Consider the following 20,749-nt stretch of genomic DNA (forward strand, 5'->3'; position numbering starts at 1 on the left):
CATGGTTCACATTATCGATCTGTACCGATGTATTGACCAGTTGTCAGTATGATACATACCGAGCTATACCGAATTATACCAAGTGTACTAACACATCATATAATGGGGGTGTATTGATGTACTACCCGTATCGATCCTTTATCGGACCTCGTACCGCCCATACCGAGCAGTATGCTTCGGCATGTCAAACCTTGCTTGTAAGCAAAAAATTGTTTGCAATGCATCTAAAAGAGTTTTGATCTCTCTTCACAATGTGCTTACAGGAGATGGCGAGATGAATCTGAACCTCATATTTGGATGTAAGCAATACTTTTCTAATAGCAGGTTAAATATGCAAAGCAAAACCTAAAACAGGCTTGCATTATCAATGACCAAACTCATTATCCTTTCTGATTAATACCCTAGAAATTAAAAAATTACTTGGAGATGAACATGATATTACTGAAAACTAGACGTGCGTGAATAAATTTAGCATCAGTATGCAATTGCTACACAATCATCACATCAATATCTGATAAAATCTAGTTCAGTTTGTTTAGCACATTTTATGTCAAACTTTTCACTGATAGTGCTTTACAATTTTACATTCTGGCAACTGGAGGAATGTTTGAGCTTAAAGCTCCAAAACATTGTTTAAAAAATGGAGATAACAAGTCAGATTTGTGCATGCTTTTCAAAAATTTTGGAGATCTTCTGAATATTCGAGTCACCTCCTCACAAGCGCAAAGGCTATATATCTAGTGTATGCATGTATATAACTCATGAACTTGCCCTAAAAATAATTTGCATAAAAACAGAAAGATACAGGGAACACCTTAAGAATTTAGTGATGCTTTCTTATCTCGATCCATGGAGTCTACATTTGATCTAGTTAGGGCTTTAATGTTCATGAAATTTGCATTTGTTTCCTTTGCATAGGTTATGAATTCATATATAATTAAACATGGCAGTTAGGATTGTACTTCCTTTTTCCATGTTCTTGTTTTTTTTTTTGAACCTTGTCAAATCTTGTGTCTGGAGTGTTTCTTTAATAAAATGAGCTTATGTGTTCATTTATGCCTTCGTAGTTATATAATAATTAAGCTTTGTACTCAATTAAATTTTAGATGTTCACAACAGAGGTAGGTACTAGACATTATAGATTTGAATTTTTATGTTGCTTGTTTATTTTCCTTGTAATATACTGTTACTAGGTTTATATAAGCTTGTTATCCTTGAGGTGTATATTACTAAGAGCCATCATATCAACATCCTATTTGTCGTTATTGCATATTGTTCGTTGGTGGTTCTGATTCTGCAGCATGTTTAAACGGCTTATCTAACAAATTTATGTAATGAGAAAAGACAGAAAGGTGTTGATAGAGGTTATTACTGGTTCCTTACTGATTAACTGTTTAGTTTGTATTTTTTTGTTGATGCTAATAAACACCATTGGTTGTGTATTAACCATAACTAATATGTTGTATTTTCCTGATTGTAAAAATTGATGACTCTACTTATGACTACTGAAAGTTAAAAGGCCTGTACTGTGCCTCAACCATTCTTGGTTTCAAATGTCCAGTCATCTTCTACTTAAAGATTTCGGAAATATGGAATGTATTGGCAACTTTAATGCCACACTGAGGTTGCTCCCTTGCAGCCTGGGGCCAGTTATTGGATCACATAATTTTTTTGCTTTTAGTGACAAGGCTGTGTTCCCAGACTTTGTATTGGCATGGAGCATGTGGTGCCCTTTTACTAATTATTACTGACTTGGTTGTTAAAAATAAATGGAAATGCTATCATGACTATTAAAAGTTACAAGCCTCTTTATTTTTTTTATTACAATTTTTGCTGCCAGGTAACAATAGTTCATTAAGCTTACGATGTGGTGTCCGGATTCATTCTTATTTTTTATGTTCTAGTACCATTATCTTATTGAAATAATGCTTACGATGCCAAACGCTTTCCTATTTTTTCATCAAGTATTTTTGACATCGATGGGCAATTTTACAATGTGTCCCAGATTTTAGATGAGAAGTCACTCACATTCAACGAAGAAGCATATAACAATTATTCGAAATTATACTTCAGTGCCTCCCTTATGTATAGTTATTATTTTACCATGGCTTATTTTACGTCAAGCATCTCTCATGTTGCTCTCTTCTATGGGAGGTAGGAACTGTAACTTTTTTTTTCTTGTAAATAAATATTCATTGTAATGTTTGTTTTTGGTACAATTAGTGTGCTATTGTTTTTATAGTTGAAATAATTACCTTTCTCCTGATTTAGTTACGTGTTATAATCTTGTTGGCTGATAGTTCTCTTCTGGTGTTAAGCAGATCACTATGGCTACAATTTGTCAATTCATATCAGTGTCAAATGCAAGATGTTCACACGAGGTTGATGAAACAAAATTACGAGTCTATTCCCCGCTGGTGGTTCTACTCTCTACTCTTCTCCATGATGGGTTTTACCATCTTGGTATGTGAAATATTTAGCGATCAACTTCAACTTCGCTATTGGGGAGTTGTATTAGCTTGTGCCTTGATGTTCATATTTTTGCTTCCAGAAGGTGTCATGATGGCTACTACTAGTTCGGTAAGATGAATATTGAGTCATCGTATACTCAGTATATGGATGTAGCCCAACGTTGTCAATATTTGTTATTTTCTAGAAATTCTTCATTATTAGATTCAATTATTTTCATACTATAATTAGAGTAATAAAATATATATACATTTAAAGTTTTATGGATAAATAATAAAATATTTATAAATAATCATTAAATCTAAATTTCTTTAATTTGAATTGAAGATCCATATATTTTTAGGACAATATGCAATGTTTCAAGTTGAGTATCCTATCAGTCCATAATACAAAAGAAGCTGATGGAATTGATTGACTAGGAACCATATTCAAAATATGCATAATTTTCCTCAGCTTATCACTTTGATTCGAATACAGAATAATAACTCATTATACTTTTGATCATATGTATGAGAGTATAATTTAATTAGACTAATAACGCAATTATAACATAACCATCCTACTTTGGATCTTCAAAAGATGAAACAATTAAATATTATACCAATAAATGAACTAAGACCAAACGTTAATCGACAGACTAATCCACGCAGAATATAACTGATCAATTAATTGATCTTTCCCATATTTTTTTTCGAGTATACACATGACAAGCATCTATATTGTGTATAAACATGACAAACATCTATACAATCATTGGTACAAGGAGTCCAATAATAAAGAATATATATATATATATATATATATATATAACAAATAAGTAATTGATGTGTTGGTCTCATTGATCCTACTTTGAATTCCTTGATTGAGATTGCTCGTGGGAAAGAATCAATCAAGAGGAGTCAATAAAATTGTTTTGGTTTTATATCAAACCAATAGCTCAAGCAAAAGTCAAAATCATTTAATCATTATGATGATAGGTGGAATTGCTAAAACATATATAGCTCTCCAGGAGGTAGAAAACAGTTAGTTCTTGAAGCATAATTACAAGAACTTGAGTAGATATATTGGGTTTAAAAAAATCAAATAATATGAATGAAGGGATGGTCATCATAAAAAAAATCTTAATATATCTTTCATTCATGGTAAACTACACTTAATTCTTCTTGTAGATAAGGTAGGTCTTGAGGCACATTCTTTTGGGAATTTAGCAAGTTGAGAAAGCCATTGAACTCAGAAAGATAACGAAGATCTTGCCTTTTAGAGGCATTTGTTTATTCAAATCTTTATTTTTTGAGATATGTTCTTGCTGCATATAGGAAGGCATACTCTAAACCAAATCTCTTGTCTTGCTTTTGTTGCGTCTCCACATCACTAGGGTGATACATGTGACGTATGTATCAAGCTTTTACGGACTTGCATCTTTGAGTTAGCACCATGTTGAGATCACATCCAAGTACGCTTCTCCACCTGCGAAGGCTAATATCCAATTCTTATCAACATGCTGGTTAATTATCAATCTTAGAAGTAAACTATGTTTCTTATATGTAATCCCTTGTTTTGCTCATTGAGTTTGTGTAGCACTCCATCGAAGTGGTCGAAGCTACTAACTGAAATCACCCCATCTATGAAGTAAAATATGAAAGAAGTGTCATGATAGGTTGTTCGAAGGACCCCTTCCTTCTTATGTACATGTTATGTACTAATTTATATCAATAAATATGTACGTCTAATTTTACCCCTTCTTATGTACATACTCATGTTCGCGTTTCTACGTATTCGCTTTGCTACAAGAGAATAAATTGAGCTATTATTTTTCCTTTTAGTGGTGTTGAGAACACTAATATTATATGTACCCCTGAGGGAAATACCGAGTGTTAGAGTGTTGTGCGATGAAAAGCTGAATTGCTAAACTCGATGAGATTTGTAAATATGCATTTTCAATTTAGCCCTTATATATATGGGATGGGTGAAACGTTATCTTGTTAAACTCGATGAGATTAGTCATTTACAGTCTTTTAGACTTGTATTGCTAATCTCAACGATAATTCAATATTTTTAAAAAAAATAGTAATTCAAGATTAATAACCATGGGCTTACTTATAATGACAAATGAATGCCTTCCGTGGGTTTACTTGTAATGATAAATAAATAGCTTCTTGTACGGGTTGTTTTCATCTAAATATCTTATTTTGATGTTATTATATTGTTTTACTAAGTCGGTGTTGCTGAAATCCGATAGGTTAAGCAAGATTAAAAAAAAAAACAGGATTAGAGGAATAATATTTTTGAGTATTTATTGCTTGCTTCTTTGTCACCAAACCATTAGGAGAAGTGAATTCCATTTTTGAGTATTTATTGCATGCTTCTTTATCAAAAATTTTGTTTTTGTTGCACCGTATAAAAGTGATGGGATCCCTTATGTTCGTAATAAAAATAATATGATATTTTTTAATTTTTCTTAAAAAAATGAGATTGAACAAGCAAAGTATCTATTTTAACAACTGAAACAAGGAAAATTATGTTATTTTCCCTTGACTCTTTTCTCCGGCTCGTGTAACGCTCTGCGAGTGAAAACAACGAAGACATGTTAAATAAATAAATTAAAAGTCTCATGTCTTTTGCATTGTTTACAAGGAGAGGCACGCCACCTGTAGAAGGATACGTCTACTAGAGTCGAAGGCCACCACATATAGGGTGAGTCCATAAGGGCATTTAAAAGCCGAGAAACTTCGTGTAGACACGCCACCTGTAGAAGGATACGTCTACTAGAGTCAAAGGCTACCACATATAGGGTGGACTAGCACGCCACCTATAGAAGGATACGTCTACTAGCAACTTCGTGAATATGCCAGCAAACCTATATCCGAGAAACTATACACCATAAGGGCATTTAAAAGCCGTTACTTCTTGACCAGAAGTAAGGAAAGATCAATTGGAATTAACTAACTAAACCATCAGAATTCAGCAACCATATTATTTATTACCTTTTCTTTATAACTAACAAAATCATCAGAAATCATCAGAATTAACCAACTAACAAAATCATCAGAAATCACCTGAATCGATAGCACCAGCAGCATGGCCGGCAGTAATGTGATATCCTTGTGGTAGAAGATCTTGGACATGGATAATATTTCAAAGCCGACAGAAGCACTTTCCGTGCCAGCCTGGTGGTCACCACATGTTCTTTCAAGTTGAAGGGTCCCGGATTCAACGAGAAACTCTAGTTTGTGTATGGCATCCTCACCACTTTGTTTGGTAGCATATTAGCCATTAGTTTCCCAACGATGAGCACGATGATGTTGATGCAGACTTGTGGTAAATCGAACATTTGCTGTCGGTAAGAAGATAATGCTGCAATTACGGACCCTGCAATGTGTTATCATCTGTTGGTGGGACTGTCAACCGAACTTGCTCGATCGGAGAGTCATCCAGAATCGAACCTGAAAGAAGAGGAGAGGGAGGAAGAAATTGAAAAAGAATTTTTTTAATAAGGATGACAGTAAGAAGTCAAAACGAAAGATGTCAGGGGCATATCACCTTCTTCATCGATCATTTGGTAGGACTCCTATTAGAGATAGTAAGTTGTATTTTGAGCAGATATAAAGGAATAAAGCTGCTGCGGGACAGGGTGCACGCACGGTCATTCACGGGTGGGAGAGATCACGGGACCACGGGCGAAGGAGGGACGGCGAGAAAGGTGCCTAGGGGCGGCGTCGACGACGTCACGGTGTCCTTCTTCGAGGGTGAGGGTAATAATAAGGCAAGGGGGTGCCTCAGGCCACAGTCATGCACACAAGCCCAACGATCTTCTTCTCCGGCCGGCTAACCATCTCCGCCACCTTTATTAATATTATGATTGTGCTTCTTCGCATACGCATACTTACTGAGGAGAATAAGAATACGGACGAGCATGAGGAAGGAAGGGGAGTGGCGAACATGTCAGTGCTGCTTTACCCCACCTCCCACATCCGCTCCCCCCGGGTCCCGCTACGCGTCGTACCCCCTGATCACCACGACCGCCATAAACTCCACCATCCTTATATGGCGGCCAATTATGACGGTCGCGAAGGTGAGGGATGATGCAATTGTTTCTCCCTTTGTCCAGTCACTAGGCTCGATCACTTAGTAGGCAGCAAGCAAAAGAAGAACAAATAGAAACATGCCGCTGCAGCTTATGTCTTCACATATGTATGTGTGTTTCCCAAGTAGGGGAAGTGATGGCAGTGGAACTTGTCTCTTTCTTCGGAAGAGAGTAGTTGGCATGAATTGAAGGGCATCAATGGTGGGTTGAGAGAAAAGAGATAGGAAGGGTAAGGTATGGGGCTCATTCAGTAGTTGGGACGAGGTGTGGAGGTGCGGTTACTCTCTCCCTCCCTCATTTTATATATAGCAGCAGCTCATCAGTCACAGAGAGAGAACAGAAAAAGACCAGATTGAGAGAGAGAGAAAGAGAGCAGTGTGCATATACATAGCTGTAAGAGAAGCACAGGAACAGGGGTTGAATTTCCAAATGGAAATGGCAACTATAGCTGCGTGGTCCCTCTGCTTACTTCCTGTGTAAGCAGAGCAGGGCAGCGTGGCACGAATAGCGCCATATATTATGTAATTTAGATGCGAGCTTCGCCCCAACAAGGGAGCTGTGTGGACGGTAAGTATGGGTAACGGCGCATCATCATCCTTATGCGGCAGATGTGTCACGCACCACCCAATTAATGATGGTGATGGTGGGTGCACATCGCCTGGGTGATGGTGATGACGGCGAGATGTAGGCAGATGCGAATCATGTAGCTTTGGGTGTACCACCATGGTCGGAATTGGCCCATTCCGATCGACTCCCAATGGTGGTACCTCCGAGTCCCACATCTTTCCATCAATAAGAAGATGATGTTCCCAGGTAGGTGCCTCCACCGTGATGACGGTTGTTTTCGTGGGTGTGCAGCGGCGGATGGCGACGCGTGTGGGGAGGGGGAGGGGAAGGTGGTGGGCTACCATGGGGGGTGCACCAGGTTGGCGGGGGTGCGAAAGTTGGAGTAACCGCACCGCCCGGTGAAGAGGCGGAAAGACGCGTCATCCTTCTCCGTAGCCATGTACGCATACGTCGCCCCCTTCTCCATAGACCACTCCTCCAACCTCTGCACCAGCTTCAGTGCGATCCCCCTTCGCCTAAGGAAGCCACTCGATTAGATTAGTATTAAATACAGTGATTGGTTTGGTGGGGGAGATTAACGGGTGGTGAGAGTCATCGGCGAGAGGGGGAGACGCGGAGGTCGAGGAGGTAGGCCACCTCCCCATAGATGGTGGCGGTGTGGTGCAGCAAAATGTTTACGGGTCACAATAATTTCAGTACACCAATATTCTTCGTTAAACACTATTAGTGTCATGAGTTGAATACCATTTAAGAGAGCTATATCTTTCACCATTATAGGTAAAATACTATCACCAAATAGATGGGAAGACAAAGTCCCATCTCTAGAGTGTTATAGGATAAGCAAAATGACACGGGTGTGAGGTCAAATGGACGCTGACAAGGTTAGGGGACTTGAAAATCGAACTCAATCAGGATGAAATACTTAGATCGTAAGTAATATAAGAGTGGTGCATCACTAAATCATAGTCATGTGAGCTTTTTTATTTTAAGTCTCCACGAACCTTCGTGTTGACAGAAACTACCTCCCCTAACAAAGGAGAGGTTAGGACCTTCTCTGCTCTTGGGCTGTTGAAAGGCGGAGTGTGGACCTCAATTGTCTAACGACCAATAGATCAAAAGAAGCCTGTACGAGATATAAGAGACATCATAACTTGAGGAGAAAGAGCAGAATGGTGGTAGATCGATCTTTTGTAGAACCGACGCTAGGACTAAAGGGACTCGAGAACTAATTCATTCTATAAGAAATAAGGACAAATTAGAGAAGACTTCTAATAAGGCCCTAGAGGCTCAAATGAAGGAATGAGCCTCACCCACATGATAAGGGGGTCTTTTCCTTCTTTTGAGTATTCACACCCACATTCATCTCGAGTTATTAACTTGAGTATTAAAAGGATCGAGTTGAAAAATCTCTCGTGACCTCGATTTTTGTGTTAGAAACACCTCATGAGCTCGACGTTTCTATCTTGGAGGCACCTCGAATAACCTTACTCATACGAGTCCAGATAACGTCGAGCTGACTAAGATATCAACGACTTTTTATCCTAACACTTATAATGATAAATAAATAGTTTCTTGTATAGGTAATTTTCATATAAATATTTTATTTTGATGTTATTATATTATTTTATTAAATGATAGATATTCTTGGTTGAACAAAACATGCACGTGTATCTTTGGGACACGAAGACACACAAATGAATGTGTCGCTGAGATTTGATAGGTTAATAAAAAATAGGCAGGATTAGAGGAATAATAATTTCTAAACAAAATTAGCACAGTAAAATAATCACTTTCTCATAAACCTTTTTTTATGAAAAATTGGAGTGTAACGTTAGCTTTAGACCTCACCTCATTTTTTTCAAAGCTCCTTTTATTTTTTTACTCTATACCCAGAAAAACAAAACCAATCGGGATGTGGAAAAGAAAATGTGTCACCACACCGTTACGAGAAGTGAATTCCAATTTTGAGTATTTGTTGCATGCTTCTTTGTCAAATGTTAATATGAAGGACATCGTAGAATTGTTTATCGAGATCAAAATTTTTGTTTTTGTTGCTCCATATAAGCTTATCATCTTCATAAAAACAACATGACATTTTTAATCTTTTCTGTAAAACAATTGAGATTGACCAGGTAGAGTATCTATTTTAACAACTGAAATAAAGAAAATTATATTTTTAAACAACTGAACCATGAACAATAATATCCCTCCGACAAATGGAGTGATCAAATTCAATGATGGTCTTAATTGATCACTCAAATTCAATGATAGTCTTAATTGATCACGAGACAACCTTTTACGATAACTCCTGGTGTTGTAGGACAATGAGCCAAGGGGCAATGGTCATCCATCTCCAACCCCCACCAATCAGGTCCATATATACCTCGAAATTGAAGAAAAAGAGTAACAATAATCGTCAAAAAAGTTGCTCCAAGATCCAATCCGATTGATAACACATAATTATAACATGCCCACCATCCTTTGAACATTCGGAAGACAAAGTAGTTAAATATTAAACCAATTATGAACCATGACCAAACGTTAACCGGAGTGCCAGGAGGCACGATGGTACCAACACTGAATATAACCGGCCAATTAATTAGTTTTATCCATATTTTTTCTGGGTATACACGCGACAACATCCACACTCCTACTGGTGCAAGGAGTCCAATAATAATGAAGATGAAGATGATGGAGTATGTGCCATGAGGATAGAACATTCTAATTGGACCTATAACACCCCATGTGACTCCTATTGCGAATGACCTTCTTTCCAAGGACTTTCTTTGGGTAATAATTCTGGATAACATATATTTTTCATGGAGTGTAAGACCCACCATCCAACACTGAAGCTAACCACACATGCTAGTATACTACCTAAAATCTACGTACAAAGAAAAACATATAGGATAGTAAATATAATATAATAATATTAGCAAATTCAAAATCTGGATTTGCAAAAATATGTCAATATATGGTACATAAATTGTGATGTATCTTAATGTAACAAAGTGGTCCAGAAAATACCTGTACGAAGAACATTACTTTTGGGGGAATCTTCATGTAATATGCTCTCTTCATATCCATAGTAAAATATTTTACCGTATTAATTGCAGTAGAGCCGTATGTTGTGAATGCAATATTTGCAATAGGTTTACCTGACTGCAAGTACCCAATTATGATCTCTAATAAAAGTTGTATTGAAAATTCCTGCAATATAGTAATTATAATTATTATATTAAGCTGGATTAGAAGAAAAATATTGACAACGTTGAGCTACAACTATATACGAGAATACGATGACTCAATATTCATCTTACCGAACTAGTAGTAGCCATCATGACACCTTCTGGAAGCAAAAATATGAACACCAAGGCACAAGCTAATACAACTCCCCAATAGCGAAGTTGAAGTTGATCACTAAATATTTCACATACCAAGATGGCAAAACCCATCATGGAGAAGAGTAGAGAGTAGAACCACCACCGGGGAATAGACTCGTAATTTTGTTTCATCAACCTCGTGTGAACATCTTGCATTTGACACTGATATGAATTGACAAATTGTATCCATAGTGATCTGCTTAACACCGGAAGAGAACTATTAGCCAACAAGATTATAACACGTATCTAAATCAGGACTAAGGATTATTTCAACTATAAAAACAAGAGCACACTAATTATACCAAAAACAAACATTACAATGAATATTTATTTACAAGATAAAAAAAAAGTTACAGGTCCTACCTCCCATAGAAGAGAGCAACATGAGAGATGCTTGACGTAAAACTAGCCAAGGTAAAACCATAACTATACATAAGGGAGGCACTGAAGTATAATTTCGAATAATTGTTGTATGTTTCTTCGTTGAATGTGAGTGACTTCTTATCTAAAACCAGCGACACATTGTAAAATTACCCATCGATGTCAAAAATACTTGATGAAAAAATAGGAAAGCGTTTGGCATCGTACGCATTATTCCAATAAGATAATGGTATTAGAACATAAAGAATAAGAATGAATCCGGCCATCATGTTGACCACCACAAATGCAGGAACTGCCAGAGGACTGTTCAGGTAGGATGACATGGTCATCCAATCCAACGCAAAGGACCCGATGCCTAATCCATTGAATCCAGAACCAATTTGCTGCACAGTTATCGAGTCTTTCCATATCCAACAAACGAACGATAGAGCCGTGATAGAAGGAAAAAGGTAAACAGGAACAATACTGTAAGTAAAAGTTGCAACGATGACTACGACAAAAAACTGATATCGTGACAATTTTCCTTTGGCTCTTTTCTCCGGCTCGTGTAATGCTCTGCGAGTGCAAACAACGAAGACATGTTAAATAAATAAAAAGTCTCTTATCTTTTGCATTGTTTATGAGGAGAGGCACGCCACCTGTAGAAGGAGACGTCTACTAGAGTCGAAGGCCACCACATATAAGGCGAGTCCACTAGCAACTTCATGAATATGCCAGCAAACCCATATCCGAGAAACTACACACCATAAGTCATTTTAAGTCGTCACTACTTCAAAGGAAGTAGGGAAAGATCAACTAGAATTAACTAAAACAATCGAAGAATTCAGCACCATATTATTACCTCTTTTAAAGAATAACTAATGATTTTTTTTACACCGATTTCATGATAACAAAAGAAATCACCTGAATCGATAGCACCAGCAGCATGGCCGGCAGTAACGGGATATCCTTGTGGTAGAAGATCTTGGATATGGTTAATATTTCAAAGCCGGCAGAAGCACTTGCCGTGCCGGCCAACATGGAGGTCACCACATGTTCTTTCAAGTTGAAGGGTCCCGGATTCAACGAGAAACTCTAGTTTGTGTATGGCATTCTTATCACTTTGTTCGGTAGCATGTTAGCCATTAGTTTCCCAGCAATGAACACCATCATGTTGATGCAGACATGTGAAAAATAGAACATTTGCTGTCGGTAAAAGGATAATGCTGCACTTACGGACTCGAGGATGCAAATGGGGATTCCGATAAGCCATGTTCGGAATGTCAAGACCTGCAATGTGTTATCATCTGTTGGTGGGACTGTCAACCGAACTTGCTCGATCGGAGAGTCATCCAGAATCGAAGAACCTGAAAGAAGAGGAGAGGGATGAAGAAAATGATAAAGAATCATATAAGGATGACAGTAAGAAGTCAAAACGAAAGATGTCAGGGCATATCACCTTCTTCATCAGCCATTTGGTAGGACTCCTAATAGAGAATAAGCTGTATATTGAGCAGATTTAAAGGATGAAAGCATCTCTAAATATAGTGGAAAGGATTAATTGTCCAACCATTAATAGAAAGAGTTGTGATTTCGATGCCAAATATACTTTGATTAGTTTTAAAGGTGTCGGTGTGGCTGTGATAGTTAAGGGAATTAAATCTGTCAGTGATCCAAAAAAAAAAATGTAAAAATTCGTGAACTGGATAGTGGGAATATTCTATATTAAGTGGATTGGCGTTGGTACATTATTGCTTTCATAATCTTTTTTCTCTTTTTCTCACCTGGTTATTGATGGCAACGTCAACACCGGAATGGCTGACGAGGAAGAAAAGGAGAGGAAACGAGGTGTGAGGCGATTGGGAGAAGATATTGGTTCATGCAAGCTAATATTTCATTCCTCAGAAAGGTGTGAGGCGATGGGGAGAGCAACGAGGTCTTTTTTTTTTTTTTTCTTCTAACTATTATTTTTTATTTATTTACACACACGTTTCCCTGTGCCTCGAGCTCGCCCCCTCCAACGATGTCATCGCCGCCGCGGCAGTGCCGCTGCCGACGCTCCCGTCGTTGCGGCACCTCTTGTGCCCCCCAGCGCTTGCCCCAAGGGAAACGTCTTCAGGCACCCCGAGCACCGGTGCACCCTGTCGCCACCGGAGGCGCTTGTGCTAGTCGTGGAAGAGCTCGAGGCGAGGCTTCCTCGATGCCGCTGCTAGGCTTCCGATGGCTGGCCTTGTGCCCGCCCAGGGCCTGATACGACCCGAATGCCTTCCGTCCGGAAGGCCTGTACTCGAGCTTCCCCGGCGGTGCCGAGTCGGAGGACAACAATGGCAGTACCGGGCCCTCGCCCGAGGAGGCAGAGCGCCCCTCCTTTGTCGGCGGGTGATCGAAGCGGAGGGAGAATCACATATCAAACCTGAAAAAAAGAAACAAGCAAAAAAAAGAAAAAACCATATTGTGCATAACACAGATTTAACCTCCTCGTTTCATTCCATTCATAGTATCAATATACAGAGTAAAACGCTTAATCACAGCCATATATTACAAAATTAAAGTACAACTCTAAGAAGTTAATCACACATCCCACTAGATAAGATAACCTAAGTTAACGAGGAGGATTAGATGATAATAAACTACATAGTGCCATTGACCGACGTTGGATTTATAGGACAACACGGTAATTTTTGGGCACAACATTTTAACCTTCGCCAATAAAAAATATTAAAATAATTATTATAAATAATATAAAAATAAATAGCATCACACCAACCATCCTTCGCACGCTACTATTTCACAACCGTACTCGTTGTTGTACTATGAGTACCGTTTTATAGATAATGTTTCGACCTACTTCCTCTCAAAAGCCAGCCAGCCCACCCGTGAGGTGACAGTGCTAGCGACAACGACGTGAGCTACTTTCGTGCGATGCCCTAATGTTCAGCGTCGGTCCTACGGGTCCCGTATCATTCGCCTCGCCAATGGTCCTATTGATCGGAAACCTCGTGGTCTCTGAAGTGGAACCTCATGGTCGACAGCCACCACGTCGTCTCCGTTGTCTGCCCACGTCGCGTCCGGCAGATCTCATACAAGCAGAGACAGCCACCACGAGAAAGTAGGACGAGTGAGCCTGCCCTGCAGGTCTCGTGATCTTGCCCCGTGATCCTGCCCTGCAGGTCTCGTGATCCCTCGTACCCATCCGTGAACTCCGTCACGTGCACAACAGGTCGTGGGGGATCGCGGCTGCCGAGTGGTGGCGGCGTGCGAGCAGCTCCAGCGGGGGATGCACAGCCACGACAGCGCCCGGTCCACCGCGCGGAAGGTGCCGAGGGAGGGCGGGTTGACGAGGACGGCGTCGATGCCACGGTGTCCTTCTCCGTCGCCATGAACGCGTACTCCGCCCTCTTCTCCGTAGATCACGCCTCCATCGTCTGCCACTCGATTAGATTAGATTATATTAGCCTAAGGTGCAATCCCCCATGCCCTGTTACGGAGTTCACGGGTGGGAGGGACCGACCTGCGGGACAGGGCCCACATGCGGGCGTTAACGGGTGCGTGTTCACGGGGGAAGGAGGGACAGCGAGGAAGTATTAAAGACAGTGATTGGGAGAGCGGCTCGCACGCCGCCACCGCTCGGGAGCCGGGGTCCCCCACGCCTTGTTGCGGAGTTCACGGGTGGGAGGGATGACCTGCGGGACAGGGCCCACGTGGTCGTTCACGGGTGGGTGTTCACGGGATCACTGGCGAAGGAGGGACGGCGAGGAAGGTGCCGAGTGAGGTTGTCTTCTCCGTCGTCCCACGGGACCTAACGATGCCACTCGATTAGATTAACCTGAGGTACAATCCCCCACGCCCTGTTACGGCGTTCACGGATGGGAGGGATCACGGGAACTGCGGGACAGGGCCCACGCGTGGTCGTTCACGTGTGCGTGTTCACGGGATCACGAGGGAAGGAGGGACGTCGAGGAAGGTGCCCAGGGAGGGCGGGTTGGTGAGGACGGTGTCGATGTCGCGGGGGAAGAACTCGGTGGCGGCGAAGCGGCGACGGTACAGGGACTGGGCATCGGCGGGGGTGAGGCGGAGGATGGCGATGCGTGGGGGAAGGGGAAGGCGATGGGGGCTAACACGGGGTGCACCGGGATGGCGGGGGTGCGGAACTTGGAGTGACCGCACCGCCCAGTGAAGAGGCGGAAAGACGATTAGTTGTCCTTCTCCGACGTCATGTACGCGTACCCCGCCCCCTTCTCCTTAGACCACTCCTCCATCCGCTGCACCAGCTTCAGTGCGAGCCCCCTTCGCCAAGGATGTCACTCGATTAGATTAGTATTAATGACAGTGATTAGTGTGATGGGAAAGATTAACGTGTGGTGAGAGTCACCGGCAACAGGGGGAGCCGCGGAGGTCCACCTTCGCATAGATGGGGGCGGTGTGGTACTTGGAGGGTGAGGGTAATAACAAGGCAAGGGGGTTGCCTCAGGCCACGGTGCGATGCACCCGCGGACAAGCCCAACGATCTCCTTCTCCAGCCCGCTAACCATCTCCACCACTTTTATTAACATTATGATTGTGCTTCTTCGCATACGCAAACTTACTGAGGAGAATAAGATCACAGAAGGATGTCCAAAGTGCGTTAACTCAGAAACAGGAGATGATCGGAAAGAATGGAACACAAAAAAAAATAAGAAAAAAAGAGAAGGAATACGGACCAGCATGAGGAAGGAGGGGGAGCGACGGACACGGCAGAGGGGATCGCCGAGGAGGTCGGTCCCGCTGCGCGTCGTACCCCCTGATCACCACGACAGCCATAGACTCCACCATCCTTATATGGCAGCCAATTATAACGGGGGCGTAAGGGATGATTCAAGTGTTTCTCCCTCTGTCCTCTCACGAGGCTCGATCACTTAGTATGCAGCAAGCAAAGAAGAACAAACAGAGACATGCCGCTGCAGCTTGTGTCTTCAGATAGATATGTATGTATCTAGTCTTTCCCAAGTAGGGGAAGTAAGTGATGCCAGTGGAACTTACCTCTTATTCAGAAAAGAGTAGTTGGAATGAAGTGAAAGGCAGCAATGGTGGGGGGCTCTTTATACTACTTTCCTTTCCCTGGTCGGTTGAGAGAAAAGAGATTGGGAAGGAGAAGGTATGGGGTTCAGTCAGTAGTTGGGACGAGGTGTGGAGGTGCGGTTACTCTCTCCGTCCCTCTTTTTATATATAGCAGCAGCTCATCAGTAACAGAGCGAGAACAGAAAAAGACCAGACTGAGAGAGACAAAGAGTGCAGTGTGCATATACATGGCTGTAAAAGATGCACAGGTAGAGGGGTTGAACTTCCAAATGGAAATGACAACTATGGCTGCGCGGTTCCTATGCTTACTTCTTGTGTCCATAATGGAAATGCCATGGTTATTCCGTTCCCACGTCCATAATAGCATATTCGAAGGATATGATGTGTATCTACATATATACGTACATAGAGATACGTTATGTATATACATACATACGTATATAGAGATATGTTACGTATATAGAAATATGTTACTCGGGAAGGGATGAAGAGAGGTCAATGTAGCACGAATAGTGTTAAAAAATTTAGATAAGTAATAAAATATTTAAAAATAAGTATTAAATTTATTTATTTTTTAATGTGAATTAAAGACTCATATTTTTTTAGGACAATATATAATGTCTTTTCTATTGGTCCATGACCCAAAAAAAATTGATGGAATTAACTTACTAGAAACTCTATTCAAATTATACATAACTATCTTCATAGCTTTTTATCACATTGAATCGGGTACAAAAGAATAACCTAACATACTCTTAATCATATCCATAAGAATATAATTTCATCCGATTTATAATAAAATTATAACATAACTATCACTCTTTGGATCTTCGGAAGATGAAGCGATTAAATATTATACAAACAATGAACAAATGTTAATTGGAGTGACAAACGACACAATTGAATCAACACGGAATATAATTAGTCAATTAATTAAACTTACCTATGTTTTTTTAGATATACACATGACAACATCTACTCAACCATTGGTACAAGGAGTCCAATAATAACGAATATATATATATATATATATATATATATATATATATATATATAAAATAATAATAATAATAATAATAATAATAATAAAATCACTAATCTCATGAGGAAGAATCATTCAAGATAAATCAATTAAATTGTTTTGGTTTTATATCAAACGATAGCTCAAGAAAAAGTCAAAATCATTATGATGATAGGTGAAATTTGCTAAACCGTATATAGCTTACCAGGATATAGAAAACAGTTAGTTCTTGAAACATAATTACATGAACTTGAGTAGATATATTGGGTTTAAAAAATCAAATAATGTGAATGAAGGGATGGTCATCATAAGAACTTTTGTCCATAGATCGAGTTAGATGCTTCTATCTAAATTGGGCAAATCGGATGTACATATCACTTCAATCGATAGATCATACTTAAACTTTATTCAGACAAAATCGTAAGAGACTTCAATCGATAGTTCATACTTAAACTTTATTCAGAAAAAATTAAAAGAGAACAATCTTACCATGATATGGATGTTCAAATCTTAACATATCTTTTCTTCATGGTAAACTACACTTGATTCTTATCGTAGATAAGGTTGGTTTTGAGGCACATATTCTTTTATGAATTTAGAAGTCGGGAAAGCCATAGAACTGAGAGAGATAACGAAGACCCTGTCTTTTAGATGCATTTGTCTATTCATTTCTTTAGTTTTTGAGATGTGTTCTGGATACATATAGAAAGGCATACTCTCAACCAAATCTCTTGTATTGCTTTTGTTGCGTCTCCACATCACTAGGGTGATACATGTGACGTATGTATCAAGCTTTTACGAGCTAGTATCTTTGACTTAGCACCATGTTAAGATCACATCCAAGTACCCTTCTCCACCTGGGAAGGCTAATATCCAATTCTTATCATCATGCTGGTTAATTATCAATCTTAGAAATAAACTATGCTTCTTATATATAATCCCTTGTTTCCTCGTTGAGTTTGTGTAGCACTCCATCGAAGTGGTCGAAGCTACTAATTGAAGAAGTTGAACTCTCTAAGTGGCACACATACGATTCAATTCAAAAGCAAAAGCGAGGAAGCAATGGATGAAGAAAGAAAATATGAAAGAAGGGTCATGATAGGTTATTCAAAGGACTCCTTATGTACATGTTATGTACTAATTTACATCAATAAATATGTATGTCTAATTTTACACCTTCTTATGTACATACTCATGTTCGCGTTTCTACATATATGCTTTGCTACAAGAGAATAAATTGAGATAATATTTTTTTTTATTTTAGTGGTGCTAAGAACACTAATGTTGTGGGTATCCCTGATTGTAATACCGAGTGTTATGCGGTGAAAAGTCGCATTGACTAAACTTGATGAGATTTATAAATATGTATTTAACCCTCATTTATATGGGTGAAACGTTGTATCGTTAAACTCGATGTGATTAGTCATTTACAGTCTTTTAGATTTGTATTGTTAATCTCAATGATAATTTAACGTTTAAAAAAATAATAATTCAAGATTAATAAGCACATAGTCTGTGGGCTTACTTATAATGATAAATAAATACGTTACGTGGGTTTAGTTATAATTTTAAATAAATAACTTCTTGTATGAATAACTTTCATCTAACTCTTTTATTTTGATATTATTATATTATTTTAATAAATGATGATGATATTCTCGATTGAACAATATGAATGTCGTTTTCGGGACTTGACGACACAGATGAAGGTGTTTTTTGTTGAGATTTCATAGGTTAGGATAAAAAAAAAAAAGACAGGATTAGAGGAACAAGATACAATAATTTCCAAAATTTCTTTAGCATTTTAGCAAAATAATTACTTTCTCATAAACCTTTTATATGAAAATTTTGAGTGCCACGTTAACTTTAGACCTCACCTCATTTGTTCGAGCTCCTTTTATTTTTTACTCCATACCCAAAAATGAGATTGAACAAGCAAAAGTATATGTTTAAACAACTGAAACAAAACAAATTATGTTGTTTTAACAACTGAACCATAAATAATAATATCCTTTCGACAAATTAATGGTAGTCATATACTCGGTGATCAAATTTAGTGATCATCTCAATTGAATACAGGACAGCCTTCTACAACAACTCATGGTGCCGTTGGACAATGAGCCAAGGTGCAATGGTTGTCCATCTCCAAACCCCACTAATAGGTCCATATATACGCTAGATTGAAGAAAAAGAATAACAAAAGTGCTCAAAATAGATGCTCCGGAATCCAGTCCAATTGATAACACGTAATTATAATGTGCCCACTATTCTTTAAACCTTCGGAAGACAAAGTAGTTCAATATCAAACCAATTATGAACCATGACCAAACGTTCACTGATTTCGATCCTTAAAAGGTTTAATTTGTGTATTTATTTAATTTTGGCTAATTCAACATGAATTTATAACCACTTTGAGCAAAAATAAATATATAAATATTGTTAGAGAAGATTTTTCGAAGTTGAGAGAAAAATCTATGGAGACCTATCTTATGTTGTTTTAAAATGAACAAGGTCACATTATTTTTTAGTCCTATTAAAAAAATGGTGTAATCTCACTTAAAATAAATATAACTCAGATATCACATTTTAAAAAAATTATTAAAATCTCAGAAATCCTTAAAAAGATATACAAAGGCCCAAATGACCTATTTTTGGACAAAATTACACAAATTTTAATTTTATTAAAAAATAGTATAATCCCATTAAAAAAGAACATAACTTAGGTGCTAGTTTTCTTTTCTTTTTTTTGAAGTTTTAGGAAACTATGGAAATAATTTAGAAAGGTCTAAATGGCCACTTTCGGTTTTTAAGCTTTTAAAATGGATGTTTCCACTATTTTTAGCCTTAAAATATTGAATTTATCTCATTTTAAAATTTTGTCCAATTTAATGTGAATTAATAACCATTTGGGTCACAAAAAATGAATATCATGAGATTAATGTTTTGAGAAAATAATTTTGAAGTCCTTGCTTATATTATTTTTGAGATTTGATTTACACGATTTTTGAATATGATTGCATTCTTTTTATTATTGAGTTCAAAAATAGTGCGACTCAATTCAAAAATTTTATAACTCAGATCTCACTATTTCTATATTTTATGAAATTTTATAATTCCTTTTAAATGACTTACAAAGGCCTATATGTATTTTTTTCCTATTTCTAAGTCATTCAAATAGGCATTTTCACTGATTTCAACCCTTAAATGGTTGAATTTATATCATTTTTTTTTATTTTTATAAAATTTGAAGTAAATTTAAACTATGTCGGGTATAAATTCACTTAAATTTTATTGAAAAAGTTTTTATAAAATAATAAAAATAAAATTTTGGAGACTCGAGTTACATTTTTTAAATCTAGGGTTGCATTGTTTTTAATCCTATTTTTAAAAAAGCATTTAATGTCATTCAAAAAGACTATGAAGACTATAAAACAATTTAATCTCATCCAAAAATCCTTTAAAATAGGTATGAATATTTATTTTAACCATTAAAGCATTTCATTAAAATTCGATTCCAAATAAAGTTCATTATACTTTTATTTGATCCAATTTAAGTACCTGGATAGACCTCAACAGAAAACTCAAGACCACAATTATTAGTATACAAGTATTTTTAAATTTTTGAGAGAAAAATATTTTTTTAGATCAACTATTTTTAAATATGGTCACACTGTTTTTTAGTCCTATTTAAATATAGGATAACCTCATTCAAAAAGAGTAAAAGTGAGGTCTAAATCTTTTTTATTTTCTAATTTTTAGAAACATAAAAAACTATTTACAAAGGCCTAAATCATCAAATAAGCATTT

General features: G+C 38.2%; 1 protein-coding gene and 1 long non-coding RNA gene across 3 annotated transcripts in view; one reads left to right on the forward strand and one right to left on the reverse strand.

Annotated features, from left to right (window-relative positions):
* LOC135675550 (uncharacterized) overlaps positions 1-2,679 on the forward strand; it is a 104,709-nt gene extending 102,030 nt beyond the window's left edge. Inside the window, exon 13 of the mRNA XM_065185827.1 lies at positions 2,322-2,679. Within this exon, the coding sequence (XP_065041899.1) occupies positions 2,322-2,471 (150 nt within the window). The 3' untranslated portion in view covers positions 2,472-2,679. The remainder of the gene's footprint in view (positions 1-2,321) is intronic.
* A 10,643-nt stretch (positions 2,680-13,322) lies between these two features.
* Positions 13,323-16,090, reverse strand: LOC135675561 (uncharacterized). Of its 2 annotated transcripts, XR_010513928.1 has the most exons (3): positions 15,564-16,037; positions 15,236-15,448; positions 13,323-15,150 (listed from the first exon to the last, which is right to left on the reverse strand). It is a non-coding gene; the product is annotated as an uncharacterized LOC135675561 (long non-coding RNA). The 2 variants fall into 2 exon arrangements; XR_010513927.1 differs by having other exon boundaries at positions 13,323-15,448; positions 15,564-16,090.
* Between the last annotated feature and the right edge of the window lie 4,659 nt (positions 16,091-20,749).

The sequence above is a fragment of the Musa acuminata genome, chromosome BXJ1-6, assembly GCF_036884655.1.
Source record: "Musa acuminata AAA Group cultivar baxijiao chromosome BXJ1-6, Cavendish_Baxijiao_AAA, whole genome shotgun sequence".
Classification (NCBI taxonomy): domain Eukaryota; kingdom Viridiplantae; phylum Streptophyta; class Magnoliopsida; order Zingiberales; family Musaceae; genus Musa; species Musa acuminata.